The sequence below is a fragment of the Cervus canadensis genome, chromosome 3 (assembly GCF_019320065.1).
Source record: "Cervus canadensis isolate Bull #8, Minnesota chromosome 3, ASM1932006v1, whole genome shotgun sequence".
Lineage (NCBI taxonomy): Eukaryota > Metazoa > Chordata > Mammalia > Artiodactyla > Cervidae > Cervus > Cervus canadensis.
Genome location: NC_057388.1, coordinates 63453945 through 63478424, shown reverse-complemented (window position 1 = coordinate 63478424; position 24480 = coordinate 63453945). Strand labels below are relative to the sequence as shown.

Here is a 24480-nt window from a genome sequence, read left to right as displayed (position 1 = left end):
CAGCTGGAACCTGCTGAGACCCATTATTTTGCTGTCACTGGTGTTTTGACAGCATTTTCACATCATGGCGGACCACCTGCTTCTAAAGCCATCTCATTGTTTCTTCGGGAAGAAAGTCACAAGCATTTCTTAAAAAGGAAGCCCACACTCTGCTTGGAAATGGAAACTAAAAGACAGTGAAAGAGGACAGAAAGACTTCCAGTTTGTTTCATCTTCATTGATGAAAATTGCTGTATAAAAATTCAGTGTACCATTATGAAAGGCTGTAAAATATTTGGAAACTCCAACAAGAAAACATCTCCATTAGTAAGTGGGTTTATTGACATAACTGAACATAACAATGTATAACATTTATTCATTTCCCACTGAAAGACCTTCCAGTGAAAGTGTTTTTACATGGATTCAGGCATTAACCATTTTCAGTGATTTTTGCAGTTAAAAGGGTAGTTGGTGGGAAGAACCAGAGGTCTGTTTCAGACTTTCAAAGGGACTCACTTTATTACATTGCTGGGTAAAAAAAGCAAGAGCTGAGAAATCCAATTGCTCTCTGAATGAAAAAGCTAGGAGCACAAAAGGTGCAAGATAACCACAAGGTTGCAAATAAGAGCAAATTCCACTTCTCCTAAGGCTCAGAATCTGAAGCAAGCCCTGGTCGCAAACTAAGAATGACAGTCTATTTCCTGTGGTTTATTAAGTTTGGGCCCCACAGATAAGACTGCCAGAAAAGCAGCTGTACTTTAAGTGGTCTGGACATTTACTCATCTGAACATAAACAAAGATCAGTTCATTTAAATCCCTGTGTCCCTACTCAGCTGTTGGGACAAGGCAGGCCTGGTTCAATGGAGACGAAACGGAAAAGCAGTGAAGCGGGGTTGAAGGATCTCTGGAATATGACAGATTCCCTGAGTCTTCAGGACCCTCGGGGGCTTAAGGCCCTAAACAGAAAATTCACTGTTAGCCTTAGCACCTTTGCAGTGGCTTCCCCAGCACCCTGCTGCCAATGAATCTGTAACCACGATGAATATAACCATCTTGTACATCTTCTAAGTGACTGTCTTTTTAGACCACACACAAAATTATTCATGTAAACCAAAGCACTACATTTAGTGATAAACATCTACTTCATAAATATCAAGGAATGAAAGTATCCCAAAGAGTTGAAAACAACTGAACAAATAAAGACTAACCCTACGTTTAAAACAAAAACATTAAAAAAAATACTGCAATTATTAACTAAAAGGTAAGTTTTAATAACACGGGGAAAAAAACACTGGGTAGTGGAGGGATTAATTTGCAAAATATATAATTATTTCACAGTGAGGTTTAAGTATTCCTAACAATCTTCTGGTTTTAGTAGAAACATACAACCACTGATGTACATTTTTTTCACATCCCCCCACTCTTTCATATAAGACAATAACGTGATCAAACATTACACTATCAATTGCAAGTCACCTTTTGCTCACCTCCTATCAGGAAATTACCTTGATCACTTAACCGTGCAGCTCAAGAGAAGTATGGCACAGTCAACTGCGTGTTACTGATAAAAACATGAGAAATATCACATCACATTTATTCCAACCTGGACAGGTCATCAGTGATGTGGTAAAGTGAACTAGAACGATGGCATTCTCTATGGGGTCATCAGTTAGTTATGTACACCTTACATTCTTTTATGGAATCTGGCATTGAAATTTCCTTTTCCACATGTAAGTTTAAAAAATAAAATTAAAAAAGCCACAGGAGCAACCCCGACAGAGAAGTCTTGCATGCAGCCTCCTCCTGAGAAACTTTGTAATCTTAGTTAACCCGAAGGTCAGCAAATGTTTTCGTGGTGTTAATGTTAAAAGGGAAATAGTTGAACTGCCCTGCTCAACTAAAACGGTCCTTGAGTTTACTGGTCAGTTTGTGAAATGTCAGAAATCTTCACATTTTTGAAAAAAAAAAAAGTAGCATCTCTAATTATTTAAACATTAAGTTATCCTGAACGTTCTATCAGTTAACAAAAGAGTTCCTCCACGAGTGTGTTAAGCTTCACCACCTGTTCACAACATCACCCTTCTTGGCAGAGACCACCAGACCAGGGGAGTCAGATGCCAAGCTACCTTTGTAATGGTAATACGTTCTTTTTTTCCTTAAATAGAAACAAAACTCCAACAAACAAAAACACATGCATCCAATTCTTTCATGACCACGTAGGGGGCAACGAGCACCCTTTTCTACCCCAGAGGCCAGACTACTGCATTAAAAAAGTCCATTCTCACAGCTGCACCAACGTAGTAAAGAAGGCTTCCAGTCTCTTGACCCCACCATCCATTTGTCCCTTATTCTTGGTCTTGACCAATACCAACCATTCACTCCACGAGCGAGCCTCGGGATTTGGGGGGTGGTGCGGAATTAGCTGCTATCTGTCTTCTTTGGCCCTTCTGGCAAATGCACAAAAGGGAGAAAAGAGAAGGTCTGATAAAAGGAGATCTTCCCCTGAGGTGGGTTGCTGAGGCCCGCGGATAGGCGGCTCTCCAGGGCCAAGGAGATGGTCTCCACACCCCCTGGAGGCCCTGGATCTACCTAGTCGGCAAATCGCTGCAGGAGATGATCCTCCCGCCGGAGGCTGCCGCCTGCGCCGCCGGCCCCGCTGTCCATGAAGCGGTCGCACGGGAACTCGATGAGGTCGGCTTCGCTGAGCGCGCACACGGTGGTGCGCGGCCGGTGCGACTGGAAGCCAGAGAAGTCGGCGGACACGCCAGTGCCCATGGAGCGCAGCGGGCGTCGGGTAGAGTACATGTGGCGAACGTGGACGGGCGCCCCGCCCTTCCGCCTGGCCCGCAGCTTCCTCCGCAGCCAGCGCGACGCCCAGGCCGCCAAGGCCAGGAGCACCAGCAGCGCGTTGACGGCCAGCAGGGCCAAGGTCAGCAGTTGGTAGTCAACGCCGCCCTGGCTCCCAGGCTCCGGCAGGGTGACCAGCCCCGCGCAGTGGTCGCGGGGAGCCACCGGGCAGACCCGACCACCGAGCACGCCCTCCACGCACACCAGGTAGGGGGTGTCTCCGCGCAGCTCGCGCAGCGTGGCCGAGTCGCTGCGCTCGGGCAGGTAGACGAAGCGGTGGAATTTGGGCTGCTGGCCAAAGCGGTCGAAGAGCAGGCGGAAGCGCGCGCCGCCCAGCGGCCTGGGGCTGCGGTGCTCGCGCACAGCCCAGCGTACCGAGGCGCTGTCGGCGCCCACGGCCTCCACCGTCAGGTTGCACAGGATGAACTTGTTGAAGTCACACGGGTCGGATACCAGAGGCGGTAGGCCGACCCCGCCGTCGGACTGGGCGGCGCTTTCCTGCTGCTGCGCCGCCAGGCGCTGTTTCGCCGCGCGCTGCCAGGGGTCGCCGGCTGGCGCAGAGGAGAGCGTGGCCGTCGGGGTGGGTTCCGCGGAGCCAGGATCCGACGGAGTCGGACGTGCCCGCTCAGGCTTCTCGAGGAGGTCCAGCGGGTGTGGCGCCGTGCCCGCGGCAGCAGCGGCGTTGGAACCTGGCTGCTGGAGGCCCGGGCCCCGCCGACTCAGCCTTAGGGCGCTGCGGTTACCCAAAAGCTCCCTGGCCGCCCCATCCCAGGCCATCCCTGGCAGAAATCGACTCCGCTGCTGTGGCTGCGGCTGCGGCAGCAGCTCCTCCGCGAGGGCACCTGCAGGGGGCGCCACCTCCTCCCCTGGAGCTGTGGGTAGGGGCCGCCGCTTGTTGTCGGCAATCGGGGGAACCGAGGACGCGGGATCTGTGCAAGACCCGTTCTGCAGTTGCTGGTCATCCAGGTAATCCAGGTACTTGCCCCGCAGGGCCGGAGGGTGGCGACACTGCACGAAAACGGTGAGGAGGCGGCCCTGTGAGTGCCAGTCGCCCATCCAGCGCTTCAGACCCCGCAGCCGGCAGTCACAGGTCCAGCCATTGCCGTCTAGGTCCAGCCGGTAGAGGGCCGGGCTGGCCGCGAAGATGTCCCCGGAGAGGGCGCTGAGCGCGTTGTCGCGCAAGCTGAGCTCGCGCAGCCGGCCCAGGCGGCCAAAGACAGTGGGGTGCAGAGCGGACAGCTCATTGCCGCTCAGGTCCAGGGCCTCCAGGCTATGCAGAGGTTCCAGCAGTGCCACCGGCAGTTGGCTCAGCCGATTGCCCTCCAGGCGCAGCTCGCGTAAGGCCTCTAACCCCCAAAAAGCCTCAGGCGCGAGGTGCGTGAGCTGGTTGCCCCTGAGTGAGAGTAGGCCGAGGCGCGACAGGTGCTGAAAGACGCGCGGCCCGAGGTGCTGCAGGCTGTTGGCCGAGAGGATGAGGGTGGAGAGGGAGCGCAGCGGTGCGAAGGTGGCCGCATGGCGTAGGGAGGGCTGCAGCTCGTTGGCAGAGAGGTTGAGAAAGCGCAGCTTCCCCAGTTGGGCGAAGGCGTTCTTGCCCAGAAAGCGGATCCGGTTGGACTCCAGATGTAGGTAGAGCAAGTTGCCCAAGGGGGCAAAGACGGCGTCCGGCAGCGCCCCCAGGGCGTTCCCGTCCAGTCGCAGCTTGACCAGGCTCTCCAGGCCCTCGAAGGAACCGCGGCTGAGGCGACCGATCTCGTTGCCGTTGGCGTAGAGGATGCGCAGCTTGCGGAGCGGGGCCAGGGTGCCCGGGGCGAACGCCTGCAAGAGATTGTTGCCCAGGTAGAGCTCCTCCAACCGCGAGAGCTTCTCGAAGGTCTTGGGGTGCAGCGAGCGGATCTGGTTGTACTGCAGGTCCAGCCGTCTGAGCTGCCCCAGGCGGTGGAAGTCGAAGGCCGTGATGTTGGTTATGAAGTTGCCGCCGAGGCTGTAGGTGAGCACGTCTTGTGGGCTCGGGAGCGAGCTGGTCTTGGGCACGGCGCGGAGCCCTCTGTTGGTGCACAGGAGGTGCTGGGGGTGCTGGCAGTCGCAGCGCTCCGGACACACCGGCTGGGCCCACGGCGGGAGCGCAAGGCAGCCGCACACCACGAGCAGGAAGCGCACGGCGCGGGCAGCCTCCATCGCCGCCCGCCCTGCGTGCTGCGGCCGGATCGTCCTCTTGGCCCGCCGGCTCTGTGTCTCCTCTGCATTCCCTTTGGCCTGGCCAGAGTCGCTAAATGGCCTCTTTCGGACTTCGCAGCGCTGTCCAGCCCCTCCTCCGCCCTTTGTCCGGTGGCTGGCCCGGGTCTCTGCAGGCGGGCTTTGCCGGGCCAAGTCAGGCGGCGCAGGGCGCTCTGCGAGCTCCGGGTGCTACTTGTTGCATTTCTGCGGAAAACTGTTTCTCCGGGTGTGCGTCGGGGTGGGGGTGGGGTGGGGGGAGCGGAGGGAGGGAGCAAGACCTGAGTTTTTTGTTTGCAGCTTGAGTCCGGAGAGCTGGATTCCCTGGCACGGATTCTCCCTGCCGAGCGGATTCCCCAGCTGCAGGCGGGAGCCCTTCCAAGAGCTCCTCCGGGCGCGGCTTGGCTGCTGCGCCCCGGCGGCTTAGCCCCAGCAGCCCGCGCCTCCTCGCTCCGGGTGCGGGAGCGGGAGCGCAACCTCGGTGGAACAGCCCCGGGAGGAGCCAGGGGTGTGCAGGCTGCGTCCGGAAGGGACCCAAGTCGGCGAGTGGAGAGCAAACAGGGCGGAAATTCGTTCTTCCCACACTCTGCCCCCGGGGATGCAGGCGGAGAAAAAGGAGACGGCGGAGGGAGGACAGACCCGGGCAGGGGGAGGAGGAAACGCTAAGTGGCTCCGCGTCTGGTCAACGCTAGCCGGGGACGCCAAGTGAGAAAAGTAGGGATTAAAAACAGCTGTACGGGTCGGACACGCCGGACTGGGGGCGGGGATGGATTACCGGGGGAGCAAACGGGATTTGCAGACAGAAACCTTTTTATTTTAGACTAGCACACCAGTCGCTTCGAAGCAGTGGGAGCGCAGCTTGTCTTATTCATTTTTAAGACACTTGCTCTTCCAGGTGGCCCCTTGCAAGAAGTTCGGGCAGCAGGGAATCCGCCAGCGATCTCCGGGAAGTTTGGGGAGCACAGGGCTGTCTGCCAAGAGCAGCCGGTGAGCCACTGTCGGAAGTGGCTACGTTGAGTGTTTGGGTTTTTGACATCGTTGTACTGGTGGCCGACAGTCCAGGAGAGGCACCGCTCACCTTTTAGGGATCTGAACAGAGTAGCTGCTTTGCCCTGCTGTAGGCAAGAACGTGAAGAAACCTCAGAACTGGTTCTACCACCGTGAAAGTGTCTGTCACATTTTGGTGATTTAGTCCCATGAGTTCTCCTGTAGTCTTAGAGCCCTTGGGGCAAGGCCTGCACGTGTGTGTGTGTGTGTGTGTGTACTAACCTTCACAGACCCTCTGGTTACTCCTGCAGCTGGGCCCTCCCCCTTTATGCCTGGGCTTGCAGCGATCTTCAAAGTTTTTTGGCCCCCGGTTTTTCAGACCTGATTTGGTTGGGGAAGTCTGAACATTTATTATCCATGGGGAGTGGAGTATTTATTAATGGTTCCATTCAGGGCAGCCCCCACTGGGAATGAAAGGGCAAGGAAGAGCTGGTAATTACTGTTTGTTCCTGAAAGCTATCCCTTACCTTCATCCCTGGGTGTTCAGAAAAAACGATTTAAAGGACCCACTGTACGGAAAATTAAAGCAGACATATCTTCACCTAAAGAGGCTGACAATCTAGTAGGGGGGACAAGATAGGAAAGATTAAATAAGAAACTAAGGCTGTAGAATGAGAAAGCTGCTGAGATACAGGTGATTTTGAATAATTCCAGTGTTGATGGTGATTAATTGCCTCATTTAGCAACTCATGCAGGCAAGTGAATTTATAGAAAGATGGGACCATTGGCAGCGTAGTCAGTGAGGAGTTATGGATGAGCAGGGACCAGGGAGATGACATTGGAAAATGGAAGGCAGGTAGGTAGTAAAATGTCCATTCAGGGCACAGTGAGCAGAGAAAGTTTGCTTGTATTTGTTGTGAGATTTCTGGTAAAAGATGAACTTGAGGAAGTAAAAAGTGTCTTTCTGAACAAGATAAAAGATGAAGTTGGCCAGGTGGTTGGTAGTTGGGGTTTTAGTTCTCATTGTGAGAAACTTCTGAAATCTTTTAGTTCTTGACTCCAGTCCTCCTTATGAAGGTCTGGTGCCCTAGAGGATAAGGCCCAAGCTTGCACCATGTAGAACGAGTTCTCCTAATCTGGGCCCCAGAAGCTTCTGGGAGGGCCTCAATCCTTGCTGGCAACAGAGTTCACTCGACTTTTCAGAGGAAAAAAAAACTAAGAAGCTGCTAGCTTTCCAGTTGAGCCACTACCTGGGATGGAGCTGTAGCAGCATCTACTTTTAAGTCCCCAGCCTGGGGATGACAGCCTTCTGAGCAGGAAAGAGGTCAGAGACTGAGAGGTGTGATGTGGAAGAAGAAGCAGCAGAAATCAGACCCTTCTTTTCTTCTCCTGACTCTTCCAGGAAAATATCCAGAGGGAAGGTTATTCATTCCAGTATTCTTGGGCTTCCCTGGTGGCTCAGATGATAAAGAGTCCTCCTGCAATACAGGGGACCTGGGTTCGAGCCTGGGTTGGGAAGATCCCGTGGAGGAAGGCATAGCAACCCACTCCAGTATCCTTGCCTGGAGAATCCCATGGACGGAGGAGCCTGGCGGGCCACAGTCCGTGGGGTCACAAAGAGTCGGATAGGAATGAAGCAGCTAAGCACAGCCCAGCACAGCAGAGGAGGACAGCAGGTCGCTCCCAGAGGCCACTGCACTTTGGACGCATCACTTACTCCTCTGAGAATGGCTTTCCTTTGTATTTAGATGCCTCTAAGTGAGTTGTGCAAAGTTATCAGAGTCTTGCTGTGAGATGCCATGCTAAGTCACTTCAGTCATGTCCGACTCTTTGCAACTCTATGGACTGTAGCCCACCAGGCCTCTCTGTCCATGGCATTTTCCAGGCAAGAGTACTGGAGTGGGTTGTTGTCAGACCCCTGCAGATGTTCAGTATTTTTTAATGTCTTGGGTATTATTGCCCAGTGCTTAATATGTCTACCAGTAGTCCTGGATTATGGATAGAAATAATATCATCTGTGGTTTCATGTCAAAGGACAACTGGTTTTCCATAGCTTTCTGTTTTCTTGAAGTATCTGCCCCGTGTAGTTAACATTTTTTGAATAGATATAGTGTGCCAAATTTTAAGTGACTAGAAACAGTTTCTGATAGGTGTCCCTAGCACCCTCAATCTAATTTCAGTAAGGGTAAAATTTCGAAATCTGCAGATGAAGTGTGTGTGTGTGTGTGTGTGTGTGTGTGTGTGTGTGTATGGGTACATGTACGTTCTTTCTGAAGAAGCATGATTGCCAACTTTTTAAGAAATGCTTCCTTTTTTAAGTCATGTAACCTGAGATCAGCTTAACAAATGAATGAGATTAAAAACTGCAAAGCACACATATGTGATATCTGTACATGCCCCCAGTGGCCTCCATGTCTGCGATGCTACGTGTTCAAGTGTTTGATTTATTTTCAGACCATTTGTCTCTCCCAGGAGTTAAAATTTTACTTGAATTCTTTGGTTCTTAGAGCCCCTGGTAGTGAAGGGCTATAAAAGCAACTCCATATTGCTGTTGGTGATCAGGCAAGAAGTATTTAGTGAGAACTTAGCATGTGTCAAATCCCAGGATGAGCCGTGGGAATGCAGTGCTGATAAGACACGGGGCCAGACCTCAGGGTGCAGCAATTTAGGAGGGTGGGGAGGCTGCTGGGCGGGGAGCAATTGCAGTGCCAGGTGCTAAGAGCTGTGGGAGCCCTGAGGAGGAGCACTTGGCTGGACTGAGGGCTTGAGAAGCCTTTCAGAGGAGGTAAGGGCTGAGTACTACCTACGTGATGGCGAGCGGGGCAGGAGGAGGTGAAGCCTGGGGACAAGTGCCAGAGAGTGACTTAGAAACCTCCAGATCTTCTGTCTGAATCTTTGTTGGTGAAATTCCTTTGACATCTGTGTTTTTTGTTTGTTTGTTTTTTAAACCTTTTATTTATTTTTATTTTTTAAATACATTTTTGATGTGGACCAGTTTTAAAGTCTTTACTGAATTTGTTGCAGTATTGCTTCTGTTTTATGTTTTGGTTTTTTGGCTGGTAGGCATGTGGGATCCTAGCTCCCTGCCCAGGAATTGAACCTCTACCCCCTGCATTGGAAAGCAATATCTCAACCACTGGACAACCAGAGAAGCCCCCGACTCCTGTGTTTTTTAAATAGTAACAAAGAAACCTTGCTCATACAATGACTTCCAAATAAATAGAGCCTTATTCCCCTTTAAGGTTTTCAGCTGGGAGTTGACATAATCACATTTGCAAAGCAACATCAAGAGATACCTCTCCTAGTGCTCCACAAAGAAAATGTTATCTGTCTAGTTCTTGATGTCTCAGATCTTGGAATCTGACAGAGGTTTCTCTGGGGCATGTGTTGATGGAACATCTAGACTAAGGTATTCACTTATGTAACACACTTGCAAGCATTGTATAGATAACAGTATATATGGTATCACATCTGGACCTGCACTTGACCCTGGACTTTAGAGGGCTGTGTCCAGTCCTTCTCTGGTTGTATCCCTCCCCATAAGAGCAGGATGTCAATTTCAGGCTTCCAGAGATATGTACCCACCCACTGCCTACATCCCCACTCCTGTTCAGGGTTCCTGAGACCCTGGAATTCCTTACTTAATTGCCTATGTCTGTGCAGGCCTTTTTGTCCTCTTGGAGACCAGTCATGCCACAAGTGAATATATCCCTAGGGCCAAGAGGAGGCTAAAGGGCAGCTGTCAAAAGAATATGGAGGTGTGGGCTAGAATTTCCACTCTAATGCCTGGGAGGCCTCCAGGAAACTCCTGGTGACACAGGAGCCGGAGCTAAGAGGAGGAACCATGGACCAGTGCTCTAACCTCAAGCTTTTCAAACATTGGAGACAGGTCTGTTCCTCTGTAGCATTTTAGGAGAAGAAAGTACGTGTACTTGGATTAAAGAACAAGGAGAAAAATTACAGAAGTTGAAAGCATTTTTTAAAACGTAAATTCTACTTTATTATAACATAGCCTATACCTAATTTTCTATAAAAAGCAATAATTTTTAGCCAGAGCAAGGACAGAGTTGTCTCCATTTAAATGCCTATCTCTTAAGTATGTAGTGTCTCTGTTTATGGATGGATCCCAGCTTGATCAGGTTCCAGGAGAGTCAAGTATTGATTATGCTTAAGTGTATAATTTGCATAATCACAAGAAGAGAAATCCAGGAAGGAAAGCTGTTTGTAAGAGAAACAAGAGCACTGTCGTTTCACTTTTGGAAAATTTTGCCCTTTAAATCTCAGGCACACTGGGGGGAATTTGCAGAGGTCAGAAGCAAAAGCAAGTCTGGGCTGATTCAATGACACATATATGTGGCATGAGGGGTTTCGGCTCTTCTTGCCCAGACTTGGAATCTTGGGCTTGCCAGGGATGTACACACTTTCTTCCCAAGCAACTGTGGCTCGCTTGAACTTTAGTTTTAGAGGCGGGAAGGATTCCAGGCCCTGTCTTCAGCAGCCCCTGGAGCTGGCGTGAGTTGGCCTATGCTGTTCTGGGGCAGGACGGTTTAGGGGGAGGAGAGCTCAGGCCTTGTTCCGCACTGCAGGGAGAGGTGAATCTGCCAAGCCCTGCTGGAGCAGCATCCCCAGTGTACTCAGGGAGGGCAGCTGTCCCCTCACCCCTCGTGAGCCAATGCCAGCAGGCAGTGTGGCCCCTGACACAGATGAAGTAAACCGAGAGTCCCAATGGTCCCTCGGCATGCTATCAGATGAACCCCACCCCGAAAAAAGCTCTCTTTATCTGACCTGAGCCCCCTCTTAGCCCCAGTTGGAGAGGCAAGTTTCTTTGCCTTGACGGTTAGGAATGTGAATAAGAGAACTGCTGGTTTACAGTTTATCTGCTGATGATCTATTTTCCCTTATATAGGGAATATAGGAATGCAGATTCATGGCTAGGTATTAGCCTTATTAAGTCAGAATCTCAGGGGGCAAGGCCCCAGCACCTGCATTGATAAGCCAGCAGCTGATGTTCATGCACACTTAAGTTTGAGAAAATTAATAGACACTATTTCCTGAGCACCTGTTCATGATGCGCTGATCATATCCTAATAAAAACAGTAGTAACATGGGCACTGGTGTAGTGCTAAGGGCCAGGCAGTGGTCTGAACACTCTGCATGAAATAACTCGTTCATTTCCACAATTACCTTGTGAGGTAGGGGCTACTTTTATCCCCATTTTACAAGGAGGAAACCAAGGAGCTTATTAAAAATACAGGACCCTAGGCCCACCATCAGACAATCTGATTCAGAACCTCCAGAATAGGGCCTAGGGATCTTTATTTAGCACATTCCCAGATATCATCTTAGGTATTGTGACTGAACAAGAATTCTTATGAGCTTATTCAAACATTTCAGTGTCTCCTTTGCTAGGAGCCTGGGGATGGACAGAGTGGACAAGGTCCATGCCTTCTGGGAGCTCAGGATGTTCAGGGAGTTAAGTGTATATAAGAAGATAATTTAGGAGGATGGCGTCATCATAAATAAACACATGAGCGCCATATGCTGTGCTCATAGCAGTTATCTTTTGGGAAGAAAGTAATAAAGAAGTAAAATCTTTTGTAGAAAGTATCAATCCACATAGTACTGTCAGTGTCTAAGGCCATTTACAAGGTGCTTCTAACAGTTCAAGAAAATTATGTCTTTGGAAAAAGTCCAAGGATTTTATGTCCGAGGAACATCCTTATCCATCAGTTGAAACCAACATATAAAAACAGATTGCGTATCTATAAAACTACAGTGAAATTTGGGCCCTCTAGCAAGCCAAAAAGGAGAGATGGTTATTAGCTGAGCATAATAACTTAGGAAATAAGTCAAATTCACATATTGTTGGGGCTTCCCACGTGGCTCAGTGGTAAAGAATCTGCCTGTCAATGCAGGTTCGATCCTGGGTTGGGAAAATCTCCTGGAGGGGAAAAAACGGTAACCCATTCCAGTATTCTTGCCTGGGAAAGCCCATGGATAGAGGAGCCTACTCGGCTACTAAGAGTTGGACACAACTGAGTGACTGAACACACACACACACACATATTGTTTAGGGTTACAGCATAAAGTATTTTTGTGTACCTAAAATTTTATAACAGTAATTTAATGATGTTCTCCCTAAAATACAATCAAGTCAGTAGCATAAGGAAATGATTGAGGTATAAAAGTGTTCCTTTTTCCTAAGACAAGAGGAGAAGGGGATCACAGAGGATGAGATGGTTGGATGGCATCACCAACTCAATGGACATGAGTTTGAGCAAGCTCCGGGAGATGGTGAAGGACAGGGAAGCCTGGTGTGCTGTAGTCCATGGGGTCGCAAAGAGTGGGACATGACTGAGTGACTGAACAACAAATTCCTAAATACTGAAATATTTGTCATCTCCAGGAATCAGACCTGTAATTGCATGATATGGGACAGCTTTTCACTATTCTTTCATTTGGATTTCTTGGACTATAAAGAAAGCTGAGCACTGAAGAATTGATCCTTTTGAACTGTGGTGTTGGAGAAGACTCTTGAGAGTCCCTTGGACTGCAAGGAGAACAAACCAGTCCATCCTAAAGGAGATCAGTCCTGAATATTCATTTGAAGGACTGATGCTGAAGCTGAAGCTCCAATACTTTGGCCACCTGATATGAAGAACAGACTCATTGGAAAAGACCCTGATTCTGGGAAAGATTGAAGGTAGAAGGAGAAGGGGATGACAGAGGATGATATGGTTGGATGGCACCACCGACTTGATGGACATGAGTTTGAGCAAGCTCCGGGAGTTGGTGATGGACAGGGAAGCCTGGTGTGCTGCAGTCCATCGGGTCGCAAAGTCAGACACAACTGAGCAACTGAACTGAACTGAACTAAATACTACAGTAATAACATCTATTTAACCATTTGATATCCCCACCCAGCTGGAAGACATCAGCCTTGTTTTATTTCATTTTTGTGGTACCAGCAACTATTGTTGAATTGTCAAACGGTTTTTATAAAAAGCTAGAAGAAACTTTTTGAAATGCTCACAGTTGTTCTTTACATGGTGAGAAAATAAGTGTTCACATCCTATGCTTTGGCATTTTCCAAATGATGTACAATTACTACAGATTTCTTTGAATTAATAAAAAAATTTTAAAAATGAATGCTTTCATATCTAATATCTGGTTTCAACCTCAACCTAAGTCTCATAAGGCAACTAAGTGAGGATTAGTCATATCCCCATGAAGCCCCAGTGTGCTCAGTGGTAGAGAATCTGCCTGCCAATGCAGGAGATGCAGGGGACATGGGTTCAGTCCCTGGGTCAGGAAGATCTCCTGGAGAAGAAAATTGCAACCCACTGCAGTATTCTTCCCTGAAGAATCCCATGGACAGAGGAGCCTGGCGGGCTACAGTCCATGGGATTGCAAAGAGTTGGACATGACTGAGCAAGTAAGCACCCGGCAGCATTCATATCCCTAATTTGGAGCCACGGATGCTAAGAATTAAAGACGTTGGCTAACTTCTGGGATGATCCACCTCTGTAATGACAGAATTCAGATCACAATCTAAACCTTTGACTTCTGACCTCAGGATTTTATAGTTGGACCTTGCTGGGTGCCATGTTGATACATGCCTATATGTACAACTAATGAGGCCAGTTCGAAGTGATAGTCAAAATACTTAGCAACTGGTCCAATAAGAGCACCAACCAACCAGGATTGGCTCTGCCCAGTCAGGGCAGACAGAGGCCAGGCCAGTGCCTGCTAGCTTAACTTGCCTGCACTTGACTAAACTTTTCGAATGGTGCTTTAGTCTTTTTTCCTTAATAACTGCATTATTAAAAACAATTTGAGTGAAGCTGGGGCACAATAATCAGTCACCATGAGAAACAACATGAGAGTCATCCTGGGTCCATGTTCTTCCAAACTGCAGACTTGCCTGAGGCCTGTCTGTCTGAATCCAGGTGCACCACAGTCAGTCAGACTGAGCATCGTGATGTTGGTGAGGGGGCAAAGACAATTTACCTTGACAGAACATGAATTTTGTTTACAAATTTTAATTCAGGAATTGCCTCCCACTCTCTTTATTGGGCTGAGAGATATATCTGAAGGGGATTTCATAAAAAATACTATTTTTTCACAACTTCATGTGAATTGTTGTCAGTAGTGGCTTAAAAATATTTGCAGGGGGACAGCTCTTTTGAAGAGTATTGTCTTCAAGAGTTAGCAACTCATCCTGTAAATGTTCAAAGACTTCTTGGCAGAATCTGATTGTATACAGGTCAAGTACCTCTTCCAAAAAAGAAGTCCTTCAGAGCTATAGATATCTCCTTATTTTCATGTCACTATATAGGGCCAAAATAAGAGAAGCAGTTTCAAAAACTGGGACTCGATTTTCCTGGCGTGAAACATTGTCAATCTCAGTAATGGAAATCATCTTGTACAGTCAAGTAACTGACTATATACAGTGTAAAATACCCTCAAACTATTTACAGATTTCATCAAAAGACCAAATGTTTTTTATTTAAGACCAGGGACATGGCAGAAAAGGAAATTAGAGGAAGGAAGCTTCTATCCTCTTTTTAATCTCTGTAATTTCTATAAAGATTTGCACTTTGATTATGCTTAGTAGCACCATATGCTGGAGTGGGACTCAAGATCAAAGGTTTCAGCTCCAGCATTGTAAGTAGGATCAAACATTTCTGTTGGTAGAATGCTAATGGATCTGTAAGGACACTCCTCCAGCTTCTATGCATCCTTATTTAATTTCCAAAATACAATCGATATTCCTCAAACTTGAATGCTTTTTTCATGGTCTGCTATGCAGATGACACCACCCTTATGGCAGAAAGTGAAGAGGAACTAAAAAGCCTCCTGAAGAAAGTGAAGGAGAGTGAAAAAGTTGGCTTAAAGCTCAACATTCAGAAAACTAAGGTCATGGCATCTGGTCCCATCACTTCATGGGAACCAGTGGAAACAGTGTCAGACTTTATTTTGGGGGGCTCCAAAATCACTGCAGATGGTGATTGCAGCCATAAAATTAAAAGACACTTACTCCTTGGAAGGAAAGTTATGATAGCATATTTAAAAGCAGAGACATTACTTTGCCAACAAAGGTCCGTCTAGTCAAGGCTATGGTTTTTCCAGCGGTCATGTATGGATGTGAGAGTTGGACGGTGAAGAAAGCTGAGTGCCGAAGACTTGATGCTTTTGAACTGTGGTGTTGGAGAAGACTCTTGAGAGTCCCTTGCACTGCAAGGAGATCCAACCAGTCCATCCTAAAGGAGATCAGTCGTGGGCGTTCATTGGAAGGACTGATGTTGAAGCTGAAACTCCAATACTTTGGCCACCTCATGCAAAGAGTTGACTCATTGGAAAAGACCCTAATGCTGGGAAGGATTGGGGGCAGGAGGAGAAGGGGACGACAGAGGATTAGATGGCTGGATGGCATCACCGACTCGATGGACATGAGTTTGGGTAGACTCCGGGAGTTGGTGATGGACAGGGAGGCCTGGTGTGCTGCGATTCATGGGGTCGCAAAGAGTCGGACACGACTGAGCGACTGAACTGAACTGAACTGATGATACATTGTAGATTGCAAAAAGAAAAGTGGTTGTTACCACTTAAAGATATTTAGAACTAAAATATCTTCAAAATCCTTATGTGAATTGTCAGTTTTATAGTATGTATAACTTTAAAAATTAGGGGAGTGAGGAATGGCTGAACACTGCTTTGCTTTAGTTGAGAGAGGACAGATTTTTTTTTTTTTTATTCTACTTTCCTCTGCAACCAAAATTTTCTATGATAACTGTGTGTTTTTGCATTTAAAAATCTTTGGTAAAAAAAGTACATCATACCATATTCACTCATGTTTTGTCCATTGCCCTGCCCTGTCTTCATTCTCTTATTGCAAATGGTTTTTCTTACAAGCCTTTAAAAAATCAGTCTTAATGATGTAAAAAATCTTGGATATAGTCAGACAATTTACTCTATGCAATGTAAAAAATATAACACCCAAAACATCTGCAGGTTTCATCAAAATCCAAAGATTTGTCCTGAAACACCCATATGATCAGTATGGGGTGATCAGAAGATGGAGTCCGCTTGCTAGGACTCTGACCTTGAACCATGTCACAGTCTGTCTGATCAGCAGTTCATTTTCTCATGTATAAAACGGGACAAATCATACTTGCCCAAAGTACACATTTTGGGAAATAGATTTGAAAGTGCTTATAGACTCTTTAAGTGTTAGGAAAATTAGAAAAATAGGATTGTTGCTAGCATTTCAACTTCATGTGTGCCTTCTCAGTAAGAATCTAAGGTCCTCCAGGGCAAGACTAAGTCTTATGTGCAGCTTTTTGACATCTTCTGTGACACCCAGCAGCATCTTTCTTAATATAGACCTGTGCTAGTGTTAGGCTGAGCAGAAAGGTGAAGAGGAGGAAGGCACATTTTCAGGTGACTGTCTCTTCTCCCTTTCCCTGTAGGTTCTTTCTATCTTTTCATTGTTCCCGTGCTCTATTCCAGGCTGCCCAGGCCCAGGGCCCAAGGTCTGCAGGACACAGGTTCTCTCCAGCCAGCTCTACAAACAGGCCTAGATTCTGAGCTAGCTCTGTGATCATTTAGTTCACCCATAAATCATTTGGCTGCTCTGAGTGTCAAGCTTGATGAAGTGTGGTCATAATACATCAGTGTTTACCCAGAGATTTTTTATCATCAATAGTGGCCCTTGTGAAGTTAAAAAATTATAAGGGCTAAGGGAGGTTCTGTGGTTGAGATGGGTCATACACCAGGTCTTGGTCTTCAAGAGTCACAGCATACAAGAACATGTTAAAGGCTTGGGAAAAAATCCTGCAGAACACAACAAGAGAAATGAGAGGTAGCAAAGAGGAACATGAATCTAGTCTGAGACACACTGGATTAAAATGATCATTAAGATCCCTTCCAGCTTTTGACGTTAAGGAATCTGTTGCATTTCTTCCCTGGAGCATTATTCAATATCACTAGGATTTGTTAATGATAAAGTTCTTCAAATGCGGTGTTTTATTTGTGCTTGACTGGTGTCAACAACTCACAGTATCCTATTGGTTTAATACTAATTCACAGTAAGCAGAATACTGAAGTTGTCTCCAGTCTCTCATCTTCCTGGAAAATTTGTTGTCTTTCCCCTCACACTGTCAAAACTAGCAAATTATTAGACTTTTCTGTCTAACAAGATGCAGGTGTTAGAATCCCATAGTTGTAAGTGTCATTTGTCGTATTGATAATTCTGGGCTAAGTAACTGTTGATGCTTCACAATTATTATCTAGCCACTGTACTAGCACTGATGGGGTGTTTCCTGGGAACTCAGCCATTTGGGAAAAACGCCAGTAGTGAAACCCTCAGAGTAATTACTCTAGTATCCTGGGGTGTAAGAACCCCATTGATAATCAGTGCATGGCTCTCATGATTTTTAGAGGTGATAGACCATAAGTACCAGCATAACTATAATTCCAGAGTGATTTTCCATTTGAGACAGGTGGCTACAAACACCTGCCAGAATAATAAGCAAAAATGACTAGCATTTACAGAGTATTTGTTATGTGCCAGGCATAGTTCTAAGCCCTGTACAGGTTTTAAATTATTTAATCCTTCAATAATCCTGTGAGGAAAGTACAGTTATTAGCTTCATTTTATAGGTAATGAAGTGGAAGCAACAAGAGGTTAAATAACTGGCACAAGGCCGCACAGCTGGTGAGTGACAGAGCTGGGACTTGAACTCATGCTTTATGAGAATTGTCATTCATGCTTTTCACATGAATCTTTGTCATCACTAGAGTCATTTTTCAGATCCACAGCATTTTCTAGAATATGTCATCTGCCATTTCATAGACATTGTTTGAGCTGTAGCATTTTTAATACGATTCCGTCAGTGGAAAATTTCCAAGTCACGAATACTTATTCACATATAATTAGGTCACATTTTTTTTTGTATCCCTACTATAGGTGTATAACCATGATCTTCATGATATTATTTCCTCCCCATCACTGTACTTATTTTTCAATGAAGAACAGACTTTTGTCATTACAGGAATATATGTGCGTTGTGGAAAGCCAGAAATACAGATAAGCAACAATAAGAAAATAAACCCCATGTTCTAACTGTGGTAGGCTAGTAATGGTCCTTCAAAGACATCTATGTCTGATCCCCAGAACTTGTGAACATGTTAAATTACGTGGCAAAGGGGAAATATAGTTGCAGATGAAATTAAGGTTGCTAATCAACTGACATTGAGATGGGTGGGTATCCTAGGTTATATTGATGGACCTGATTACCACAAAGGTCCTAAGAAGTGGAGGAGGGATGCAGAAGAAGAGAAGTTGAGGGTGATGCAGTGTGAGAAAGACTCAGGCTGATGCAGCTAGCTCTGAAGATGAAGGAAGGACCATGAGCCAGGGGATGTGGGCAGCTTCTAGAAGCTGGAAAAAGCAGGGAAATGGATTACCTTTAGAGTCTCCAGAAAGCATGCAGCCTTACCAACACCTTGGTTTTAGTCCAGTGAGATGAGACCATGTTGGATTTCTGACTGACAGCACTGTGAGCTAGTAAACTTTTATTGTTTTAATCCACCAAATTTTGGTAATTTGTGTGGCAACAATAGAAAACTAATATACCACTAATCAGAAACTGTTATATGTTAATCTTTTATTATATATATATTTTATATCTTTTTATACACACATAAGTATTTTTTTATACTAAAACAGTATCATGATGTTGTAAACAGCTTGTTTTCCTTTAATAATCTGTCTCTTTTCCTATCAATAAATTTTCATAGCAGAAAATACTGCAGTCATATTGAAATTACCCTAATTGTTCCCCAATTATTTCCCCAAAGCTGGTTTGTCCAACTCAGGATTTAGTTCTGGGCCATGCATTTTTAATGGTTTGTATGTCCCTTAGGTATTTTAAATCTAAAATAGTCCTTTTTTTCAACTACTAATTTTCCTTCTCAGTGTTTTTCTGATTGCTTCCTCATGTGGTCACTTAGCTTGCTCCTCTCTTCCCTGTATTTCCTGTAAGTCGGAAGTTACATCAAAGAGCTTGGTCAATTCCCATGAATCAGTTTTGTCTAGAGTTCATTTTGGATGCTGTCGTCTGTTTCATGTGGCACTCCATCGGGAGGTGCACACCATCTGGCTTCTAACATTAGTACTGAAATTCAGACTTTCTTCTGGTTATGGGTTGGCAGCCTGAGCTTACTGCTATAGAGGGAGGTTATTCCTCTGTAACCAGAAAGTATTCTGCATGTTTTTACTTTAATACCATACAGACGTGCAGGAGCTTCCCCCATGGCTCAGCGGGTAAAGAATCTGCATGCAATGCAGGAAACACAGGAGACTCGGGTTCAATCCCTGGGTTGGGAAGATCCCCTGGAGGAGGAAATGGCAACCCACTCCACTATTCTTGCATGAAAAATGCCTTGGACAGAGGAACCTGGCAGGCTACAGTCCAAAGGGTCTCAAAGGGTCGAACACGACTGAAGTGGCTGAGCAAGCACACATGTGTGGCTTAAACAAGAGAGACTTATTTTCTCACAATTTCTGGAAGCTGAAAGTCCAGGATCAGAATACCAGCATAGTCAGGTTCTGGTGAGGCCTCTTCTGGCTTTCAGATGGCTATCTTCTCACTGTGTCTCACATGGCCGAGAAGATGAGCAAGCTTTCAGGTATATCTTATAAGGACACAAATGCCACCACAAAGTCCTCACCTCATCACTTCATCCAGACCCAGTTACCTCCCAAAAGCCACATCTCCAAATACTATCAAATTGGGGGTTATAGCTTCAACATGTGCATTTCAGCGGCCCATATTCAGTGCATAGCACTTGAGAACGTTAAAATAAATTAGCAGTACTTGAATCTCATGCCCAGATATCCTGATTCTCTTGATCTGAAGTGGAACCTGGACTCTATTTCTTCTAGGTTCTCCCATGGCATGCAGCCAGGGTTGAGGACCTCGACTGTGTACCTTCCTGTTCAAGGTGAGGTCTGTGGACCAACAGCATCAGCTTGTTAGAAATGCAGAATCTCTGGTCCCATCCTAGATTGATGATTGATGAATCCAGATGTGCACGTTAACAAAATCGCCAGCTGATTCCTTTACACCATAAAGTTTGAAAAATGCTCGTCTGCAGCATCTTGCATGGACTCGCATGTAAGTATTAAAATGTTCCATCAATCAATTCCTGTTTAAGTTCAAATAGTTGAACATTTTATCAGCACATCAAATTTCAGCTTTTTTGTTTTCATCTTGGAAGCCTGACAAGGTTGCAGATCTTGCCTACAAATAATCACACCTTAGTGTAAAGATTTTATGTATTGCCTATATATCATTGTCTATTAACGAACAAAAAAGCGGCAAATAGATCCAATGTTAAAAACAAAATTCCAGTGTTTTTGAAAATATACTACCATCCCAGAAGTTCCATCACAGTAAATGATTGCTGCTTAGCTTCAGATGAGCTTTAAAATTGATAATGAGACAGAATAAGATAATTGTCCTCCAACTGCAAAAGAGAAGTGGCACTTAGCACAGAGCATGAATACTGTGTGACTAATAAATCGGTAAACTCGGGAAAGAAAAAACATGCAAGTTTAAACAAACAGCAGAGAATTCCTAATGCTTAGAATACCCTTAAGGCTGGGAAATGAGAAGATTATTACATGTATGGCATAGAGTGGTAGGTTTCAAAATATTTTATTACTGTAAGTATGCTTAATACTAAAAATATAGAAAGGAATGCAGTCTTACCTGCTATTTCAGAAGGCACTTCAAGGTCTTGTCAGTGTGGTCTTCAATATAAATGCGGCTCATGAAAGTACTAAATAAGAGATTCCAGACTGACACAGTAAAAATGATGAATTTCCACTTTCCCTTTTCAGAAAGTACCTCATGGATATAGTTCTTTATTTTTAAGAACTATTCATATAAGAATTTTTATGTTTAAAATACCCTCTGGATTCAGTATAGTTATGTTTTTAAACTCCAGCCTCAAGGAGAATTTCTACTACTGGAGATTATTCTCCTTCTCATTTTCCTTTCTGTTCCTAGTGATAACGTACTCATTGCTAATGATATGATTAAATCATTTGCTAAACTGTATCAAAATGACTTCTTGTTTGAGTTCATAGCACCCTTATGTTCTTTCCAAAAACTAAAAAGAAAAGATGCTAATCTATATTAAATACACATACATATATACGCACCTACAAACTCACCTTTGAAAGAAGGGAGCCTCAATAATGTTTTGTATTTAAATCCCATTTCCCAGTGCATAGGGTTGACATTCATCTAATTAGTGATCCGATTCAACCTAAAATGTTTTTATAGGATGCCTATTGTTGCCCAACAGAAATACACTTTGAAACTAACACTCTTTTGTCCTAATTGAATTTAATTGTCTTAAAATATTATATTTGAAAGTAAAAATCTTTTATAGTGGGTATGTGTGTTAGTTGCACAGTTGTATCTGACTCTTTGCAACCCCATGAACTGTAGCCCCAACAGGCTCCTCTGTCCATGGAATTCTCCAGGCAAGGAAGCTGGAGTGGGTTACCATTCCCTTCTCCAGGGGATCTTCCCAACCCAGGGATGGAACCCAGGTCTCCTGCATCACAGGTAGATTCTTTACCATCTGAGGCACCATGGAAGCCCATGAGAATTTATATCCCAGTATTGCAGATTATTGAATAAAGACCTTGCTGGTTCAGTAAAAATCAATTTAAAAGGATTTTTTTTCCATTACTTTCCACAACAACCTAGAAAATAATACTATTTCTCTGTAAACATTATATAAGAAAATTTTCTTTACATTAGTAAAGTAATGCGCAGACAGAATTGGTAAATTTACTTTTTTCCTTTTAGTAAAGTTTTTTCTCTTTTTATTAAATTTTAATGAAAAATAATAAATATACCTTAAAGCAAAAGTCACTCAGTCATGGCCAACTCTCTGCGACCCCATGGGCTATATCCTGCCAGGCTCCTCTGTCCATAGAATTCTCCAGGCAAGAATACTGGAGTGGATTGCCATTTCTTTCTCCAAGGGATCTTCCTGACCCAGGGATTGAACCCAAGTCTCTTGCATTATAGGCAGAATCTTTACCATCTGAGTCATAAACAATGGAAAACATTAGAAAAGAATATCCAGTGGGAAGTAAGTCCACATCTCTCAGAAATATTTCATGCACATATAAAGATATGTTTTGTATATAACTCAAATCTTTGTGTATCATTTTATTCTCTGCTTTTTTCCCCCACAGGTGTCTTATACTCTTCTTTACCTTGATATTTTTCACTTAAGTAATTTTGGAGGTTTTTTCCCAGAACAGTACATGTAGATCAACCTCATTTTTCAATGCTTCATGGTATTCCGGGTATGAATTTAATAATCCACTATCTATCCACATTTAAGCTTTTTCTAGGCTTTTGATATTATATAGTGGTGGTTTGGTTGCTAAGTTATGTCTGACTCTTGAGACCCCATGGACTGTAGCCTGCCTGGCTCCTCTGTCCATGGGCTTCTCCAGGCAAGAATACTGGAGTGGGTAGCCATTTTCTTCTCCAGGAGATCTTCCTGACCCAGGGACCGACCTGAGTCTCCTGTATTGCAGGCAGATTCTTTACCAACGGAGCCACCAGGGAGGGCTGTTGATATTATATACAGTGTTCTAATAAATAACATGAAACTGTGTCTTTGCATCTAGATGCTAGTATGTCTATAGAATAGGATCTTGGAAATAAAACTGCTGTGTCCAAGAATATGTGCATATATAATTTTGATACTTAATGCCATATTTCCCTTTGCTTGAACCAGTATGCGGTATCCCCAGAAGGGTTTGAGGGTGCCTGTTTGCCTGAAAGGGTATCCATTCATCATATTAGCAGTTGATTCCTTACTCTCTTACATCATCAGTGTCTCCTGCACTACTGGACCATTCAACTGAAATATGTATATGCTGTCATTTCTTGCATCTTAAAAGAAAAAAAAAAGCCTATTTATTGACCCCACTTTCCCCATCCATTACTGCCCCACTTGGCTGCTTCCCCTTTGTGGCAAAATTACTAGAAAAAGATGTCTACAGTTAGTCTCTAGTCCTTCTCTTTTATGTCTTCTTTTATATATATATATATGTATATATATACTGTGCCATACAGCCTGTGGGTTCTTAGTTCCCTGACCAGGGATCAAATCTATGCCCCTTGCATTGGAAGCGTGGAGTCTTAACCACTGGACCACCAGGGAAGGAAGTCTTTTTCCTGTCTTCTTGAATCTTCTCCAGTTAGAACTCTCAGCCACTTTACCAAAACTGCTTCCGGCAAGTAACCAATGCCCACTGCTATAGTGGTGAATTCTTAGTCTTCATCTTGCTCTGTTTGTCGGCAGCCTTTGATAGGATTGATCCGTCCATTTTTCCTGAACCACTGTCTTCTCTTGGCTTCAGTGTTGCCACCCTCTCCTCCAGTCACATAAGCTGCGTCTTTGTTGGTTTCTTCCCATCTCCATGGCATCTTGATGTTGGAGTGCCCCAGGTCCCAGTCTTTGGATCCCCACCTTGTGTGTCTCTCCTGTGGCAATCCAATATAATCACATGGCACTAAATACTGTGTTTGTCCCAAAGACTGCAAATTGTCTGGTTGATCCTTGACCTGGATCCCTCTCCTAAACACAAACGTGTATGTTGAACTACCTACTTGAAATCTCTACTTGTGTATCTGGGAGATCTCAAATTAGACATGTCTAAAATAGTGTTGTTCCCCTGAAACTTCTTCCTTCTACACTCTATTACATTTCAGGTTATAGTCATTCCATCCTTCTGGTTACTCAGACCAAAAAACCTCAGAATTATTATTGACCTCATGCTTGTGTTCCCACTTCATATCCAGCCCACTAGGACATCTTATTGGCTCTACCTTCAGAACAGATTCAGATTCCGACCACGTCTCAGCACTTCCACCTCCAAGACCCCAGTCCAGGCAGCTGTCATCTCTCACCTGAATTATTTCAATAACTTCCCACTTCCATTCTTGCCCCCCACCATCTGTTCTCCATAGAACAACACAGCAGTTGGAGTGATCTTGTTATTACCTATCAAATCACATCACCCACTGCTCAAAACCCTTCCATGGCTCACAAAGTTTAAAGGCAGAATGTAACTCTCCCCCTGACCCTCTGAGAAGATTCCTGTCCGATCTCGTCTCCTGTTACTCTGCTCCTCTCTCTCTTTTCTAGTCCCCTTTGCCTTTTTGCTGTTCTTCTTGTGCCAGTGCAGGCATAAAGCTAAGGGATCTAAGGGAAACAAAGAACAGGATCCAGAAAAGGACTTATCTATATATTTAAATGCTTTATTTAAAATGCTTGTTTTAGTGTTTAATGAAGAGAGGGCAAATGATGTATTTTCCGAGAAATGGTTTTGGGACATTCATGAAT

At 45.1% G+C, this 24480-nt stretch overlaps 1 protein-coding gene across 1 annotated transcript; it reads right to left on the bottom strand.

Annotated features, from left to right (window-relative positions):
* Positions 1-299: 299 nt before the first annotated feature.
* On the bottom strand, positions 300-5747 carry TRIL (TLR4 interactor with leucine rich repeats). The gene has a single exon (XM_043463311.1). It carries the CDS (start codon positions 4999-5001, stop codon positions 2569-2571), a length of 2433 nt encoding a protein of 810 aa, XP_043319246.1. The 5' UTR covers positions 5002-5747; the 3' UTR covers positions 300-2568.
* Between the last annotated feature and the right edge of the window lie 18733 nt (positions 5748-24480).